General features: G+C 39.1%; 1 protein-coding gene across 2 annotated transcripts in view; it reads right to left on the reverse strand.

Annotated features, from left to right (window-relative positions):
- Positions 1-19163, reverse strand: part of gsk3aa (glycogen synthase kinase 3 alpha a) — a 33498-nt gene extending 14335 nt beyond the window's left edge. For both annotated transcript variants that reach the window (XR_014031004.1, XM_081377536.1), the window contains exons 1-9: positions 18689-19163; positions 17452-17639; positions 12804-12887; positions 12290-12400; positions 9645-9775; positions 8433-8637; positions 6611-6706; positions 6075-6261; positions 4776-4853 (exon numbers count right to left, since the gene is read on the reverse strand). Coding sequence is in view for 1 of the 2 variants with exons in the window: in XM_081377536.1 (XP_081233662.1) it covers positions 4776-4853; positions 6075-6261; positions 6611-6706; positions 8433-8637; positions 9645-9775; positions 12290-12400; positions 12804-12887; positions 17452-17639; positions 18689-18944 (1336 nt within the window). In the remaining variant the exon portion in view is untranslated. The remainder of the gene's footprint in view (positions 1-4775; positions 4854-6074; positions 6262-6610; positions 6707-8432; positions 8638-9644; positions 9776-12289; positions 12401-12803; positions 12888-17451; positions 17640-18688) is intronic.
- Between the last annotated feature and the right edge of the window lie 1315 nt (positions 19164-20478).

Consider the following 20478-nt stretch of genomic DNA (forward strand, 5'->3'; position numbering starts at 1 on the left):
GTTGCGGTGGCGCGGGGCGGGAAGGCTGATAAGCAGAGTGCCCGCCTCTCCCTGAGGGCTTGAAATTCGGCCGGTTCGGGTGATAAGGCCGATCGGCCGGTTTTCTGGGGAAACAGACCTGGAAAGCTTCTCCCTCCTTCTTTCGCAGGTCACACTGCTGACGCATTGCCGTCACCGTCGAGCCGAACATGGCCTTTGGATCTATAGGGGCATCCAAAAACTCCACTTTCTCTTTGTCAGAGAGTCCTGACAAACCCAGCCACAGCGATCTCTCCCCCACAACTGCTAAGCCCATACTTCGACCGCAACTTTGAACTGCTCCGCGGGACGTGCGGAGGTTTAAATCTGCGATGACGCATATCTCTTCCCAGAGCACTGGGTTGGGAGATCCGGAGTCCAGCTGACGACCCATCTCCTCTAACAGCTCCGCTTGATAGGCAGTAAGGAGGGACGTCGCGTTCAAAGCGCGAACAGATAGTGCAGTTGATTTGTAGATCTTTTGAAAAACGGAGTCAGCAAAGCGCTCCGTTTTTCCTGGCAGTGAGGCTCCGGTTGAAGAGAGCGCTGCCCTGCGGCTCGGGTGCAGATGATTAGCTACCGATGTTTCCACAGGGGGAGGATCTGCCATCCCTAGATCCTCCATTCCCTGGACATCTAGCCTTGAGAAACCCTTAACGGGCACTCGATGTGAAAAAGGCTTGTCCCAAAACTTCTTCATCTCCGCCACACAGGCCGGGACGGCTGGAATAAACTGCCTGGCTGGCGGGAGACGTGACGGGAGCCTCTTTCCATCATACAGGTCTCTTTCAGCTCCTTGACCTGCTTGTTGTGAAGGCCAGTCGATGGATAATCTAGCCGCGGCCCTGCGACAGACCTCGATTAGATCAGCGTCCACCTGTACAGGGGAGGGTGAACTCTCATCCTGTGCACTCGGTGGCCGAGACTGGATCGGGGGAAGAATGGCATCTTCCTCGTCGTCATCCTCGTCCTCGAGGATGGTCGACAATACCTCGTCATCGTCATCTTCCTCTCCCGCTAACGGGTCGTCAAACAGCGGGGGAAGGACGGGTGACACTTTCTCCATCATCTCTGCCCATGAGCTAGTGGTTTGCGGACAATCCATGGGTTCCTCTCTGGGTTGAGCAGAGAGGCATGGGTCCGATTTTCCCGCGACTGCCACGCGAAGTCTCCTTTCACGGATCTTAGTCGAGAATGCAGCACAGTGCGGGCAGCCCTCGGGGTTGGACAGCGCTGCCTGAGCGTGTTTAGTGCCCAGACAGGAGATGCAGAGGCTGTGTGCATCCCTAGCAGAAATCCACATTCCACAAGCACACGGGTGCGGAGGACGACCCTTTCCTCCGGGGCTCTCCGGTTCTATCGCAGTAGCCATGATAGAGCTAGCACTCTCTTCGTACGATGAGTTACACCACAACGTGACAACTAGTACGGAGCTGTGCTGCGATTAGAGAGCTCTCTTATTCCTATCTCTTTTGGAGCGTGGTGAGCGCACCGAAAAAGACTCGGAAATAAAGGAAAAAAACTTAAGAGCAGGAAAACTCGTCTTGACACGTTAGTTATCTTACTCCTAAGTGACGAAGTCACTCGACAACTTAAGAATTGATTGCGTTAGGGACGTTACCTCTCGGCTCCGTCGAGAAACTGTTAAGCAATAATTCCCAAGTCTGCTGAGGACAGCTTCCGAATCTTCCACGGGGAAGAGAGCGAGAATGACGAAACGGCAGGTAGCTGCGGTTTATATACAGGGAGGTAGGACTCCCTAATCGCTGCAGCGATTGGTCTGCCACGGTTGGCAGACGTTGTGTAATTGGTGCTTCCGCGATCGGTCACGCCCAGAGGCGTTCCCATAGTGAGATACCGAACGAATGTTAGAAAGAGAACCCAAAAGTTTAGAGGGGGGGGTCGTTTTTTTTTTTTTGCCTTTCCAAAGCCCAAGACCCAAGCGGAAAGATGCCGACAATGGATTAAGCAGTGTGGGAGACCTCACTCACAGCTAAATGCCTCGAAGATTAATAAGCATGTATGTCTGCTCTAAGGTAACGTTAAGTAAAGCTAGCGAGCTAACTTAGCATATCAATTATCAATAAGTAGTTTAAGTAAGTTACTCTTACAACACTTTGCAGTTTTAATGTCCTGTATGAATAAAATTACGGAATATGTTTTTATGTTTCCACTGTTTGATCGCGCCCGTGCCCCTCTCTCTCTCTCTCTGACACACACACACACACACACATTCCAGGCAATCTTGACATCGGAGCCTGTTCATTATGCTGCGTTCACACTAAACGCGAATAGAGCGTCAAATTCGCGTGTATCGCGTCTAGTTCGACGCTTGAACATTCTGAATCCATTCGCGCGTCCAAAGCGAATAGGACGCGAGCGAGTGCAGTATGAAATGTTTAAAGACACGTAGAACATATGCGATGATGAAAGGTTAAACGTGAGAGGTGGGGAAACTGTAGGCTAACGTTACTTGTTTAGGCTGGTCGTCATCCTTAGCTTAGCTAGCATAGCTAACCTGTCATACCTCTGATAGAACAGGTAGAAACTGAATCTTTGTAACCTAAACTTGATTGCAGCCCTTTCTGTCGTGCCCCGGAGGATAGCCTATGTCTGCTGCATTAAAACCAATCACTTATACCAATAGGTATGGAGCTCAACCCAGCCATGGCTATATGTCTGATTCTCAATTGTTTGACGGGCGTAGTAACAATAACTAGGGGGCGTGGCTTTTGCGAACGGTCAATTACTAAAGTTCTATTATTAAATTGTGATTATCAATTTTTGTGACCACCCTGAATTTAGTTGGGTCACAGGAATATTGGATTGTTTGTATATATTTCTTTCTTTCTTTTATTACCTATGTCTATTTCAGTTTACTTGTATATATAAGTTTTATTATTGTGAGTTTACATTGGGCAGCTCAGCTGCATCTTCTGAATTCTGGTTGGCAGCTGAGAGAGAGGAGTTGCCGTGACGACTGTGGTGCATCCTCAGACAACAAAGAGGACCTTTAAGCAACCACTAACTATTGTCTCTCATTTACTTTAAAGGCTAGTTATTAAATTTATTAATTTAATATATCAAATATTTATTTACATGTTTTAATGTCATATATATATATATATATATATATATATATATATATATATATATATATATATATATATATATATATATATATATATATATATATATATACATATGCTTTTGTCAAAGAAGTCCATTCGTGTATACTTACGAGTTCAGCCAGTTGTGTGAATTAGGCTAGACTAGAGCATGTCTGTACATGGTTAAGGTTTCTTGATTTATTTATTTACTTATTTATTGTGATTTGATTTAAGTATCTATATGTTATATGTATTTCAATGTATTTATGAATCCTGTGATTCAAAGTGTCTTAATGACTCTGAAGAACAATGTTGATTAAAAGGCAACAAAGAGGACCTTTAAGCAACCACTAACTATTGTCTCTCTCTCTCTCATTTACTTTTAAGTTTTTAAACTGCTTACAGTCCTCCCGACTGCCCGGGACCTGTAACAATAATGTTATGCTTGATTGACTGATGTTAAGTGTGTACTTTCTGATTTGATCAGAAATAGAAAGGGGGATTGGTTTACTGAGAGGAATTTGTTGTCGCGTTGAGCTGCCCCACATCCAGTGTAGACAGCATCACTGATTATAATGGGTTCTCTATTCGCTTTAAAACGTCACGGTTAATTAATTGCAAAGGCTCCGCTACACAGAGCATTTTTGTTGCACAGAATTGAACTGTTGCAACTTTCACAAAAAAAAAGTTACACCAACAGGACATGAATTTTGCAGGGGGAGGAGCGGGAGAAGGTAGCATATATTTTTTTTTAATACATTGACAAAGGTCTCCAATGTAGTCCACCCAAGACCTCCAGTCAGCTAACTTTTAACATTACATATGTAATATAGTTGATCAAAAGAGTCTTTAAGACAGAGGTAAAGCAGCCTTTGACTACATTTGTTTTCTTTAAAAGGGAAATACATGGCTAATATGTAGCTTATATTTAATTCCAAAGAGACAAAGACTTGATTTATTACCCCTGTTACAGTATTATTTATAAGATAAGATCTTATAAGATATTTTTTTTCACCATGTTTCCAAGTTCTCTACCTCAGGTCCAAATGAAATGTAGAAAGGATGCACAAACTGAAAACACTAAATAATTCTGTGATCTATTTCCATTTGTTATTTTCAAAAGGGATTTACAGAGCAGAGGTCACCTTTCTTTAATTCCAAAGGGAGAGATGGACTTTTGTTTGTTTTCATTATTTGCTGTATTATTTGGTAGCTGTTATTTCTGTTTCAAAAGGCAGCAATAAATAACACTTTAAAATCTAAAGAGTGTTCATGTGATTTTATAATGTTGTGAAATTAATGAATGCATAATAATCGTGAAACCGTGATTATTCCTCAGACTATAATCGTACCAACAAAAAAATTGCGGCCTTGTCGCACCCCCCTTTTCATAACTCTGGGACCCCCGGTTTGGGAACCACTGGTGTAACAGGCGTTAAATGTGCTGTGAAGGCATTACTACATCAGGAAATTAATTTCAGAAGAAAATTGTCCATGAAAGATAAAGCATTTTCCTCAGAAAAAAAAGTACTGATGAATCATGCACAATAAAATAACAGGAAGAATTTATTAACATAAAATTTTGATTTAAAATGGTCTTAACCCCATTCACTCCCAGACCATCATTAAGAAGAATAACAGCATTACCGTTGGAGGATGCTACGGTTTGTGCACGGGCATGAGGTGGAATGAGAGTGGAATTGAGCTGGGGCTGAATCATCAGCTCTGAAATAAAGAGAAACACACTCTGTTGACATCTCTAAGAGGAACAAACAACTAAGCAAACATATCAAATGCTCTTTTAGGAACAGAAACGATTAACACACTATCCCATAAAATGGGCAAGCACTGTATCACTAAGCAATACCGAAGAAAACCAAATCCAAGAAAAGCAACAGGATAATTTTGTAGGAGCTGAGCAAAGTGCAGCTAGTCTCCTCTAAATCCCTTCTGTAGCATTTGATTTTTTTCCCTGAAGTCCAATTATGTTAGTCAAGGTTTCTTGCATCAAACGTAGTTGTAATTTAGCTTTGCATAACCATTTGCTGCCCGCTCTCTAACCCTTAGAATTAAAGGAATGGTTCATCCATAAATGAAAATTCTGTCATAATTTACAGGCACTCGTGTCTTTCCAAACCTGCATTAATTTATTTCTTCTGTGGATCACAAAAAGAGATTTGTACTGGCCGCTCTTGTCCATGCAATTAATTTCCATAGGAAATTAAGCTTTCAAGCTTCAAAAAAGCCGTAACATTATCAAAGTAGTCTAAATGATTACGTATGAAGTCTTCTGGTCATACGATGCATTGTTGTGTGAGGGAAAGACTTTTAATTTAAATCATCATTTACTGATAAGCTTCTTCAGATCTGCACAGAACATGTCATACATGTCATCATGCACACAAACAAGATGGGGAGTAAATAATGACAGAACTCATCCTTTGCATTTTAAAACACTACCATTCACAAGTTTGGGGTCGGTATAACTTTATAATGTTTTTGAAGTAATTATCTTATGCTCACCAAAGCTGCATTAGTTTGAACAAAAGTAAAAACAGTAAAACTGTGAACATGACACATGGATTGTGTTATTTATACTGCCTTTTATCAGAGTGGATCAAAGTGCTTAATAGTAAAAAGTTTATTAATGTGTGATTGGTTCAGCTCTGAACAAGCCGTTACTGCAGGCTAATTTTAATAAATGCTCTGGTTGCACTGGAGGGATTTCTGATGTCTGCATTAAGTGATTCTCACAGGTGGAATTACAGAAAAGGCTGATTAAATACCCTGATCCGGATCCTTGTTCTGAGACTAAATAGCCTCAGGCTAAAACTGATACTAGTCTTATGGAAACCTGTTTTGAGATGCATTACTTGAATGACATCTATATGTAATCGGTGAGAAGTTTGATCCAAAGTATACGCATGAAAGGCTCATGTGACTCACCTGTCATGGTGAAGTTGAAAAGCGGAGGCAGCTCTCGACCGCTGGGCAGACGGGTGCCAGGTTGGCGCAGCTCATCAAAGAAGGTGTGAGCGCAAGCTTGAAGCGGGGACAGTCGGGTCACTGGCGTGTACTCTAACAGCCGAGAGCACAGGGCTATTGCCTCAGGAGGAGTTTTTGGTTTAAACACCTGTGGAGGAATTATATTAAAAAAAGAAATGAGAAACGAGAGGAAACAACACGCGAGTTAAAAGACAGCTCACTTACATTAGCTACTCTCTGGAATTTCTTTTAACTCAATCCACTAGTAAAAAAGTACGTACACATTTAAGTATAAAAACCTTTGTAAGATATTCAAGAATAGTCTTTTACCTCACATGTCAGTCATTTGGTCTTTTCCCGTTAAAGTGAACACTTCTTGACCAGAACAAGCAGTAAACTTGCCAAATGTCCAAAGATGTTCAGTGTTGTAACACTGCTAACAGATACCTCATGGCTTTGGCCGTAAATATGAGCCAGATATGGGTGTGAGATTTTACCTTGGTCCATGGATGTGCTTTGATCTGTGGAAATTTGAACTCAGTGTAGTTCGGGTTCATTTCACGGATCTGTTCTCTTGTGGGTGTTCCAAGTACCTGAGCAGACAGACAGAAACAACTGTGAAGAATGCTGGGTTGAAGAAGAAAAAAAAACATGTTTGTTAAGCGAACTATGCTGAATTTATTGAAATGCAACATTATGTGTGATTCCAATTCAGATATGTGTGTGTTTGTGTATGGAGACAAACACAATCATTGTGAAATAGCATTTTAACTTTTCAGCATAAATACTCCAGTCTTCAGTGTCACATGATCCTTCAGAAATCATTCTAATATGCTGATTTGTTCCTCAAAAAAATTTATCAATGTTGAAAACTATTTAAGGTTAATACTAGACAATTCTAAACTACATTCAGGTGATACTTTAAATACATCAGTTAAACTCATCACTGAATAAAACCATTGTCTATTTACATTATAAAAACAGTGCAGTCCAGTAAAATATGTTTAACAGTCATTTTAGGCATGATGGTGGTTCTTCACCTTTTAATAAATAGCCATATGTAAGTCTTCTATGTAAAAACAAACTTGATCATACCTAGATTTGAAATGAGAAAAAAAAAAAAAAAACATTCTTATACTAGGATTTATTTCATGTAACTTATTTCCATGGCATTCATCCCATTCCATCTGCCACATGTTATTAATATAAGAGTTTATTACTGGTCTGAGATCAGAGGGTTGAATTTGACAGTGAAATATTCAAGCTGAGAGCCTCCTTTGCAGCGATGTCTGCTTTCTCATTACCAGATAAACCAATATGACCTGGAACCCAGCAGAAAAAGATACTGAAGATTTTCTAGCTACTTTAGCTAGTATACTTATAATTATGGGATGATCAGTTTTTACAGATTCAATTTTCTGAAGGCAGTCGGTGAAGATTGAGAAATTTTGTTCTTGTCCATTTTCTATAATTTCTACAGCCAGGAGTGAAGCACGAGCTTCATCTGTAAAGGCAGAACTTTGTCCTGGGATTCACATGCCATGATCTTTATCTCTAATTAATGCGTCTTCCGACTCATGCTTATCTGCTTCAGATCCATCTGTGAATACAGGTCTATGAAGAGGAAAACTGCATCTTAACTCCAAAGATTTCGGACGATATTCATGAAGGTGTGTTGTTGTCTTTTTGTGTTGATTCAGGGTTAATATGACATTTGGCCTTTTCAGATCCCAGGGAGGAATAGTGCAAAAGTGAGTCTAAATTAAGATGTCCAAATTAATGCCCAGGTTCTCCAAGTTTTTATCATCATTCATCAAGGTCTAATATACCAAGGTCTGGCTTCTTATAAATAAAGATATTCCTGGAGAAAGACTGGTAAGGCGGCCGGATTACTTCTGGTCTGTTGTGGAGTGAAGGATCTCTGGCTTCTGTATAAAGACTCTGAACTGGAGAGGTCCTAAAAGCTCCCAAGTCCAGACGTATCCTTTGATGATGTATAGTAGAACTAAATCTAATGGCTCGGTTTCACCGAGCGATACGGTACAGTACAGTCTGCAATTTTTTGCCGTTTTCATTGACAGAAGTTGTGAATGGTACCCTAATTGCGAACTGTACCGTACCACTTTTTTGGGACCCTTCCGTTGGGTACCTAGCACAGTTGTCTGGTACTAAAGGGTGGAGCTAGACGCAGAACTTTGATTGGTTGACAGAGAATTGTCACTTGTGCATGCTTTTTCAGCCTTTTCACTGTACTGTACCATACCACTCGGTGGAAACGAGCCATTAAAGTACTGATCAAAATTAAAGGGTTAGTTTTACCTTTATGATCTCCACTAGCTGGTCCACACCACTGTCTCCAGGGAAGATGGGCTGCCCCAGCAGCAGTTCGGCCAGCACACATCCAGCTGACCAGACGTCAATGTTGGAGGTGTAGTCCGTCGCACCAAAGATGAGCTCAGGGGCGCGATAGTATCGTGAGCAGATATACGAGACGTTAGGCTCACCCCTCACCAGCTGCTTTGCACTGTGACAGATTTGAATTATGAGACAAACTTTAATCAGGCAGTCAGTATGAAAAATGACAGATTTATATATCCTCAATAAAACAAACAGTGAAACAAGCTCAACCCCACAAAATGGTCAAAAATCTCCCTCCATCCCGGCACAAAAAAAGTGCTACAGCACCACTGCTGTTCAAAAGATTCTGTATTAAATGCTTTGCAATAAATAAAAAAAGGCATATGATACTAATGATAGAACTGCTGGGAAAACAGCTCCAGAATAATACTCAAATCAATGCAGATGCACTTTCAAACAAAGCAATTATTCCACTCATACCCGGACAAATGACTATTTTCAAGCTTTTTCAGTTGCCAAATTGTCCACTTTTTTCCAGACACAAAAGCGAGTGTTCATATTCCCTCAAAATAAACAAAAGAAAGAGCCTTAAACAATCACACAAATAATTACTTGAAATTGCAATAAATTAAATGTGGTCTGGATTACAGTGGTCATCATATCTGCCAGCCATCAAATAGTTCAAGTGTTCATAAAAACAGCTCAGCAAAAGAAACCGTTTTTAATGAGAATCCATCAAAAAGGGGGCCAAAGGAGGACAAAGGAACAAAGCAGAAAGGCAATCTGACCATCAGCATCAATATCTCAATGCATATTGCTTTTGTCAAAGAACAGAGAACATGAATAATGGCATTTGCTTATGTATTTAACAACCCAATCAGAAACAATACCTTACATAAGGCCGCAGACAGGGCGAGATAATGCATTGACAATATACATCAAATCTAGACACCAACTAAGGCCCGTCCTTATAAAGAGGTGCACTCTCAAAATACAATGACTGTAATAGTGTAACACACATTAAAACCGAACATAATGTTCACTGGCGGACATAAGGTCACATTTGAGAACCCATCAAATCTACCCGCTCGCTCGTGCTCTCTCTCACTCACACACACACACACACACACACACACACACACACACACACACACACACACACGCAGCACTGACCTGCCAAAGTCACAGAGCTTGAGAACAGCTGTTTCTGGGTCCACCAGAAGGTTTTGTGGTTTGATATCTCGGTGACACACACCTTGGGAATGGATGTATGCCAAACTGCGGAAAAGCTGATACATATACACCTAAGAGAAAATAAAGGCAAGTAAGCAAAAATATCTTTCTTTTTATCAGTCCCCATCTTTCCTTAATGAAGACTGATAGAAATTCTGTGTAGTTTTATTACTAGCATCTTGAAGAAAATTCAATGACAACATGAAACAATATTCAAACATCTATATTGATATTAAGTAATGTAATGCATTTCTTTTTTATCTTTTCCAAAGTTTTAATAAAAAACTTTTAAAATGCAAAATTGACCCCCCCCACACACACACACATTTTAGCCCATTCTGCCAAAATAATATATATAAGTATTTTTAATAGTGGTGGGCCGTTATCGCGAGACTATGAGACTCTTATCGCGCGATAAAAAAAAATATCGCCGTTAATCTATTCTCCAAGTTGGGTTGGGAGCTGGCTCAAGCTACACAAGCTATGATGACGCAATCTACCCGCGGCCGCGAGGTACACCCGGCTGCAACGCATCATATTCGTCGTCATCTTAAAGGAGAACTCGGCAACTCTAGCGAACTCTAGTCACTTCTTCGCTGATTTTCCCTTTTGTTGTCGCATGTTTTCCCCACGAGCTCCCCCTACAGCTGTGGTGGTACGTATATTTCACAACACGGTCGTAAAAAACTCAGCCTCCTCCCCCTCTCTACCGCTGCTCATGTTCGTTTGTTATGATCGGAGCAAGCCAACTGTATCGTGTGGAGCTATGTCTACTGAGGTGGGTAAAATCTGGTAATACATCATACATGCGTGTGTGTTTATGTCGAATTGCCGTAAAGCAATTCGTGTTTCGCGCTCGTTCTCGCTTCTCACGAGACTTCCAATTTCTGTCTTGCCGGGACGGTAGTGCCCAAGTTGCAAGGTTGGTTTTCCGCCTGGGAACGCTGGGGGAGCGGGGAAAGTCACCAATATCACCAGAACAGGTTGTTTAACCATCCAAATGATTTCTAGACAGTTTTATTAAGTTAAAAAAGTTACCAAGTTCTCCTTTAAGTAAACACGGCTGAAAGTTAAAGCTGGTGTAAAAGATCGGTGCTGGTGAAACATCCATTATTTGGACTTGGTTCGGATTTAAGCCGTCCGACGTAGACTGTGTGGTGTAACAGTACGGTAAGTTTAGTTAACACACGACTAATCCGTTCTACCACCTCAAATTCAAAACGAAACATATCACTGAATACCAGCGCGCGCGTATTATTCCCAATATATCTGAGTGGTGTAGAACAATATCTCTGTCTGCGCCCGATTTAAAGAATCGTTGTTGTGTTTCTTTTCAACTGAAAAGACATCAGTTAGAATATTCTAATTTTAAATTTGGGGTTTCATAAGCTCCAAGCCATAATAAACATTAGACCTACTTAAGTCTCTGCAGCTAGTGTACTTAAATTTTATTTATCTGCAAAATTATGTTGTATACTTACAGTTTTGCACAATATATGTTCTCAAAACTACATGCACCCTTTAAAAAAAAAAAAAAAAACATTTAGCAGTTGTTTAGCAGGGTCTATGTAACCTGTTCTGAAATGGTTTTATTATAATATCGTTATCGCAAGAGGCTGCAATGTATATCACAATATGGATTTTAGGCCATATCGCCCATCCCTAATTGATAGCCTATAGTAGTTGATAATAATAAGGCCTACCTAATGTTGCCTACGGATGGTAACAGTACAGTAGTAACTTTTTACAGTCTATGAGTAGAACAGCTTTCTCAAGCAGTTTGTGATGCATTTTGGAAACAGGAGATGAGCCCCTGGTCTAATGCGCCACCTGGCTTGAGAAACCCGTTCTCAAAGACTTACTTTTATAGTCATTATTTGGGTAGCACACATATTCTGAATGCCTTCGGCAGAATTCAAATGAGCCATTTTAATCTAGATTAATCTAGATTAATTTCAAAATGAATCTAGATTAAAAAAATTAATCTATGCCCACCTCTAATTTTTAATAATATTATTATTATTTTCATTATTGTTGTTGTATTATTATTAACAGTATTATAAATAAATTAATGAATACATTATAAAAATGTGACATTTCTAAGTAAAACAGAATATCACGCATGAAATGTATGGTAGGCTGAGGGAGGGACTTTGCACAATCCAGTCAAATCTGGGCTGTGATATTGTCAGCTAATATTTATTTCCTGTCCATATGGCTTTGGCTATGTCAGAGGTGATGAAAAGTAATTATTAAACCAATAAGCCTTGAGAAGCTGTGTGTCACAGTGATTTTCCCACAGTGGCAACTGCAAAACTATAAAAGAAATCCAATAAAACTCTAAACAGTTCAATTGATTAATCATGATCACAATAATTTTTGTGCCAAGTAATATAGTTCTTCTAACTGTAGTAATATCAGTCAAACTGAAAGCTGCTTGTGTTTGACATAAACTGACGAATTGTGCATTATAAGACCAAGGACATTTATTAAAAGAATAAATAATGTGAATTTTGATTTTGTGTTGCCTTTAAGAAGTCAAGAACTGACTCAGTATTAGAGAATGTTTGTTCAGTCAACTTTACCTTCACATAAAAGATTGGAATAATGGCTTTAGCTTTGCTGAAGTGTCGTGACACCCTGTAGACAGTCTCAGGCACGTATTCCAGCACCAGATTGAGGTATACCTCATCCTTCTGTGGAAGAAATACATATTAAATTTGTAATTATGAAATATAATAACCTGTCCAAAAAAAAAAAAAAAAACACACACACTACATGGCCAAAACTATTTTGGGAAAATCCTTGCATTTATATTCATTTAGTGTAGTGTAAATTAATATTTATGTATCATTCTATCATGTAGTGTAGTTATGAAGAGGATATAAACCCTTTAAAAATCACAAGAAGACCATTAGACAACCCAAGACCAACAGAACAGGCCATCAGAATTAAAAGAGTCACCATTATCTTTTTAACCTTTTCAACTTATTTCAGCGGGAATTCTCAAGAAATACACAAACATTTAAAAGTAGTGTAAATATTGATTTCACTTTGAGGTCATAATATAGAGCTTTGCAACAAATGTCAGGTTTTTACCTTCTCTCCACTGCAATAGAAGAAATAGCGCAACCTCACTATATTGCAGTGGTCCAGTTTTCTCATGATCTGTAGTTCTCGATTCTTCATAAACACAGAAGAAAGACTGTTAGCATTTCTCAGGGATAAAAGACGTCACAATATTTACAAGCAAGTAATCGCGGCAGTACAATCATCCCTAGAGCAGCCTGGGTTTAAGAGCCTTGTTCGAGGGCACAGTGTTTGCTTTGGTAGTGGACAGCACAAGTGGGTCATGTAAACGGTTAGCGGTTTCAGGCTAAAAGAGGGCGGCGTTGGTCGACTAAATGACCACACACTGGTGATCAGAATATCCCTTCTGAGATGATCTCTTAACCCAAGACTGCTTTCCAAATATTTGTGTACTGCCAACCTCTGAATGAAAACCATCTGTTGATTGTCACGTGTTACATACAAAGAACTGGATACACTTATAGTTTGCTTATGGGGTCATCGGATGCAAAATTCACTTTCGAAAAAATCATCTTATAAGATTTTCAAAATGTGATAGACCACAAACACGAGGACAAAAAATCCTAGATTTAAGCGTTTTGCTCCTACACACACAAACAGATTTTCAACCAGAGTCTCGACTGTGAACACAGGAAATCTCGCGAGACTTCAGAATAAGCATGGCGGATGATATGCAGGAAGAAATTGCGTTGATAGTGTTTGGAATGATTTTCACAGAAATTCACGTGAAAAAAACCCACCATTATATGTAACCTTTTATACAGAAATATATTCATTCTTTATTTATTCTTTATGGATTTATTGTCTCTTTAGAAAAAGTTATTTAATCCCTCTATAGAACCTCACTGAACCCTTAACACTCAACTTCCTGCAAGTGTGTGTGTGTGTGAGAATGACGTGTCTTCCATCATCTGATTGGATATTGTTTTGTTTCACTTGATAATCTCCAGAGCGTGCGCGCATTTGTCCTCGGGGTTCCCCCCCACACATCAGGATTTCTGATCGTAAATATAAAACGTTGAATATTTACGATTCGCGATCGGGGCAGCTCCGACGTTCTTCCGTGCAGGTTCGGACACTCTTAACACACCTCACACCAAGGGAAAATCTGATAAGATAATCTGTTGAACCATCAAGATAATCGGGACATAGCTAGGATTGTCAGAAGGGGGGAAATCAGCCCAAAATCAGCCGATTATCTTTTGGTGTGTACCCAGCATAAGTTTCTAAAATTTACATTTTTCCATCTAATGTTTATAAGCACTGATAAGCCAAAACACTATGACTATACACTATGTTATAATATGCTGTTGGTCCTCTGTGTCCTGCCAACCCACCGAATGCACTCTGAAGGTGTCCTGTGGTATCCGGCACATTAGACATAAGTAGCAGATCCTTCATGTCCAAGGTGACATGATCAGATTGACACTGGAGGACTATGGAGTCCATGGCAACACCTTGAACTCATCATCACACTCCTAAAAATCAGTCCTGAACAATGTGTGCAGTGTGGCAGAGTGCAACATCCCGCTGAAAGAGTCCAGTTCCACCAGGGAACGCCATTGTCATGAAGGGGAGTAATGTGTCAAATTTACATCAACATGAATGTCGTCCGGCAGTGCATCCTGGTGCCATCACTTCCCCAGGTAAACAGTGCAGACGTACACAGCCTTCCACTTAATGTAAAAGAATACGGGACTCATTGAACCAGACAAACTTCTCCAAAATTCTCTTTGCTCCAAGGTTAGTTCCTGCGCTCGCATGCCCAGCATTCTCGGCTGTGGACAGGAGTCGTCATAGGCACTCTGATTGGTCTGCGGATACTCAGCCCAACATGCAGCAGAGTGTGATGCACTGTGTGTTGTGACACATTCCTCCATCATTAAAATTTTGTGTTACAAGTTGTGCCACAAAAGGCCTTCTGTCAATCTGGTCCAGAAAGAATAGCCTTTAATTGGCCTTGTGCATCGAGAAGCCTTCAGAGCCCAACACCCTGTCGCCAGTTTGTGGTTTGTCCCTCCTCAGACCCACAAGCCTTGAAGTTTCAGAGATGCTATGACATAACATATGCTATGTTGTAGGCCCATACAAATCTGTTTGCTTTCCATATAATTTAACCAGACCTTGACATGTGGCCTTGTTAGGAGATAATCAACGAAATTTGCTTCATCTATGAGTTATCAAAGCTTTGACTCATCAGTGTATATATATATATATATATATATATATATATATATATATATATATATATATATATATATATATATATATATTAAAAAAATACTGTAAATACTGTCCAGCAATAAGCAAGTTAACAACAGTTTCACGCAGGCACAACATAGTTTTGTGTGAAACCACGGCAGAAAGCAGTGAGAGGTTTTACAAGAGCACTGAGGGAAATTACATAGGAATGAATGAATTACATGAATGTATCTCTGAAGGGAACTGAAAGCAATGTTTACAGCCAGCATGAAAGACTCTTGAGACAGTTGACTGAATTGATCGGGCTAGAGCTCGAAAGTTTATTTGCACGTGAAAGAAAACACGATCAATACTTGCACGCTGTTTTCCACACACACAGAGAGCTGCATCTCAGACAGCGCACAATCACAGAATTGAGTTCTCCTTCATGTCTTCTTGCGTTTCGACAGACAAATACACACACAATGATGTCAAAATGCCCATCTTGTCGGGTAACCGCGTAAACACGGTCAGTTATGTCTTAAGAGAACATAAACAGCTGAGAAAGAAATCAGATGTGTATCATTATATTGAATCTGTGCCTTCGGTCTTAAAGTGACAGCAGTCTAATAAACCTTCTGCTGTCTGCCATTACTGCTAAATCAAACAGCACAAGACAAAGAGAAAATCACTCACTGCTCTTGACTGAATTACTTTAACAAGGACAGCTCTGCATTTGTTTTACATTTGATTTTTCAGTTTCTGTACCTGAATAATTTTAGACCTACCTTAAAAGTACAGCACTGTTATTTAATTTGTATCTTTGTCCTATTGCATTTATTTGTGCTATTGCTTGTAGTTTGTTTATTTGTTATCTGGCTGATCATTTGTCTTTAATAATGTCTGAACTTTATATTAGTTAGACAAACAAAAAATTACACAGTGCTGCTAATTATTTGTTAGGTTTTGTTATAAAACTTGGTTAAATGATTTCAGTGTGTATCAGTACTTTTTGAACATTAGGGCTGCAAAACGATTAATCGTGACTAATCGTTTGCAGAATAAGAGTTTTTGTTTACATATATGAGTGTGTAATGTGTATAATAATTATGTATAAATAAATAAACAAACATGCAAGTATAATTTTAAGAAAAAAATATATTTATATATTAAGTATTTATAATTATATATAATATAAATTATATTTAAAGGTCCCGTTCTATGCCCCTTTTCACAAGATGTAAAATAAGTCTCTGATGTCACCAGAGTGTGTATGTGAAGTTTGAGCTCAAAATACCCAACAGATCATTTTTTACAGCATGTTTAAATTGACATTTTTTGGGGCTCAGAAAAACGAGCCGTTTCAGTGTGTCCCCTTTAAATGCAAATGAGGTGCTGCTGGACGACCCAGGGGGCGGAGCTTCATGAGCTCGTGCTCAGTCTGTCAGGAAAAATTCATCTCACGGAATGATGATAATATCAGAAACTCTCAGTAACGGCGTTCATTTCGAGTCGGACAATAATGCCTACAGAGTCAGATTGCTGTACAGAGATGAAACAGGTATGGTTTAGTAGTTTAATTACGGTTATTATAACGTATTTGTCATCTGCTTGTAGGCTATGTATCCATTATTTATTAATAGCCTACAAGTCTGCTGTCTGAATGATGATCAAACATGTACTGATGAGTTTAATAAAGTTTATTGTACATCACACAAAAGATGAAGCGTCAGTTTTACTTCAGAAAATCACCGTAAGAGCTGAGTAAACACAGTAGGCTAAGTTATAAGAAGTGCGCAAGTAGCCAGTAGAGTTGAGGGAGCATTCCTGTGGGCGGAGGTTAGTCAAGAAACGGTTCTGGTGATGTCACTAATGCAGGATGTAGAGGGGTGTAGTCCAATGGAGCCGTTTTTTGTAGTCAACTTCTGTTAAATAAAATATCTCGCTTGGCATTGAACTTTGAGCTTTATAATTTTACAGATATTATTTATGCTCTAACAGCAACATTACACACTAACTAAAGTTTGAAACATGGAATCGCATGCAACGGGACCTTTAAATATAAAAATGTATATAAACGTAAAGATTTTTTAAAGATATACATGCATGTGTGTGTATTTATAAATACATAATTATTTTACAAAGTACACACATATATGCTGTAAACAAAAACTTTTATTCTGCAAACGATTAGTTGCAATTATTTCAATTACCAAAAACACATTTTAATGGTTTTAGTTAACAGCACGGGTCACAAGCCATAAATGGTTTGCAGGTCTGTTCTGTAATGCAACTAAACGTGATTTCCATATCTTTTGTTGTTAATGTCAAAGACTAATATTATTATAATACTTTGTCACAATTTAATCTGTAATTTAGTACAAAGTAACCATATTATACTAAATATAAATACTTCAAATATGTTATTAAACAGATCGGGTCAACGTACCAATACGCTTGAATGTGTGTGTCGTACCTTAAATCGCTTATCCTGAAGTACCTTCTTGATGGCCACCCACTCCTGACTGTCAATGAGGCGTGCCTGATACACCACGCCAAAGGAGCCATTACCGATCACCTTGATATCAGTATAGGACACCTCCTGCGGGCGATCCGGGCCCTGGCCTGGGGTGGCAACCACTGTGGTCACCTTCCCACTATCTCCTAAAACACATTTGAGACATTAGATCTGATTAACCAAAGCTGAGGTGCTTCCTGTAAATGTAAATGAGCAAATATTAGCCAATACATTCTTGCAGCAACTACATTAATTCAAAAAGCAATGCTATTCTCTAAATATGCATATATTCCTACCTACTTGACATATACAAGGTGTATTGGTTAATAACATATTAAGAAAATATTTTAATTAAAAAAGTCAATTACTGAAAACATCACTGTCACTGCAAAGTGTCTAGTGGTATGAAAGCTGTAGAATGATATGCATATTTGGAAAGAAATATAACCAAACCTTGTGCATGTGTGCTTAGTAAAAAGTGTAAAACAGTGTATTTGTCATTCTAAAGGAAATGGCACATATCTCATTAAATACGGGCCTGTCCTGCCTGTGTCCTTCACACAGGACATTATGACAGTAAGCGTGTCGGGACAGGTAGTTACCACCTATTGAACATGCCCTAAAACCTAGTGAATTGCCTAGTAAAACATCTGAACAATCACTGCAATGACAGAGCCTTTAACTTGTTGTCTACCATTTATTCTCAAGTTTATGATAGTGTTTTAAATCCTAGTGTGCAGCCTATTTAGATAACATTATCCACATGTTACAAATGCGTATACACTACAAAATACTGACTAGGCTACTGCAATGTATTTAGGCATAGTATTGGTAGCACCATGGTTTTCTTTAAGTACCATGTAAATATCAATGTACATGAATATGGCAATCAGTACCATGTTATATGAAAGTGCCATGGTATTAGCATCACTGTACCATGGTAACGCAACAGGACTTTGTGTTAATTTCCCAAAAGGCTGTCTAAACACCTCAAAAGGTTTTGAGGCCAAGTCAATAGCTCTAGTTAATAATAACTTAACTCAGAATTTTGACAATTTTCCTTGGCTAGCATGAGCTAGTTTCGTGGAGATGACATAACAGGTAATATCAAGAAAGCATGGGTGTGTTATTTAATTATACAAGCGATATGTTCATTAAACACTCATAACTGAGATAACTTCGCGTATATACTCACTAGCTAGTTTTAAATTTGAGCAAGCAGATGAACTATCCGCCGAGGCCTGTGAGACCCCGGACTTTCCTGCGTTGCTCCCCACGGCAGCGGTGGTTCCGGCGGATGCTGCAGCGGCTCCGGACGCCCCCTGAGGCTCAGCGAACGAGCTCGTCCTGGGCCGCCCGCTGCCGCTCATATCTGACTGGAAGTGTACCGAGGCTGGGGGGCGATGATCAGCTGTTCCCTCGACGACTTGGCCTGGTGCTGTGTGAAACATTTAGTTAAAAACGAAAAGATGACAAACGTTTTGCCGCGACCCTCAGCGTTCACCCACTCTCTCACGCGCTGAGAATCCGCGCAGCCTCATGGGGAATGCAGTTCGAGCGTCTGTAGGCTCACTATATTGATCCAGACTATTTAAAAAAAAAAACTACAGGAGCAGGTGTCATTCACCTGAGCAGAGGGGTCACTACCTGCATCTAACTTTATCATGCACAATTAGTTATTTGTGTATTATACACATAAAATAATAAATAAGAAAGAACAAACAAACAAAAAAACATTAATAAAAAAACATTAAACCTCTTAATAAAACACGATTAATGTCTCTGATAAATAAGACAGACAGATAAAGATAATACATATTATAAAAATAACCAATATTATTCAGTGTATTCATATATATATGAAGAGTTCAGATGCAGAAGCCTCTAAGTGCCATCTGAAATTTTCTTCTAGAATGATCATTTTTATCAAGCTTGTATGTTTATGTTCATTTATTTCACTTTAATGACATTGAAAATGACCTATTAATTGTCATTAAAGTGAAATTACTGAACCTAAATATACGAGCTTGATAAAAATAATCATTTTAGAAGAAAATTTCAGATGGCACTTAGAGGCTTTTGCATCTGAACTCTTCATATATGTGTGTGTGTGTGTGTGATAATCATTTTACAATACAATTGTCTCTGTATATAATTATAGATATTTAGTTAATGTTTTAGGCGAATATTGAGAACTGTTCTAATTTACAAACAGGACCAGACAACATAACAACATGAGCATCTAAAATTTCAAAACCATATCTATATCATACACCACTTTGCTTGTAAAAAATCAACCACAAAAGAACTGCACAGAAACCAAGCATTGTGTTAGGTCTTTAATTTTTTCAATAATCTCTTGTTTAGAAATATTGCACATGGTCAACATGCCTGTTGATGAGTTTACACTCACCTTTCTCATTCTAAAACTCCTTCTCCAAAGTAACGACAGTTTATTGGATACACAATCATAAGGTGTACACGCATACATGTGCAGGTATGTGTGTGTGTGTGTGTGTGTGTGTGTGTGTGCAAGCATTTGTCTGTTGCTGGGGGAGGGAAAGAAGGGCAGATAAGTCAAGTTAAGAATTGAGTTGGTCAGTAGCCAGCATATGCTAACAGTCTTTTGATGTAGTGCCACTGCTTTTCTGGCAGGGAAAATATGAGTAGCATTTGCTTGGGAGTAAGTTGGATTTGTCAAGGTGCATGTAATGTTCGCACATACGCTCGCACACACACAGACATCTGTATATCATGGGACATATAGAAATATATAGGTATATTTATACATTTATATTGTCACACATTCAAGTGAAGACTGAGTAGCATTTTTATGCTCATCACTCCTTCTCTTTCAGCAAAACCAGACGCAAGAAAGTGCTAGGTTACATTTTTTTTTTCTCTTTTTTTTTCAGATTTTAGTTTGTTCAGTTTGGATTTCTCTCTCGAAACTCGCTTCTAAATTCAGAATTTTTTTCCCACTCT

The sequence above is a fragment of the Scardinius erythrophthalmus genome (assembly GCF_964197995.2).
Source record: "Scardinius erythrophthalmus genome assembly, chromosome: 10".
Classification (NCBI taxonomy): Eukaryota; Metazoa; Chordata; class Actinopteri; order Cypriniformes; family Leuciscidae; genus Scardinius; species Scardinius erythrophthalmus.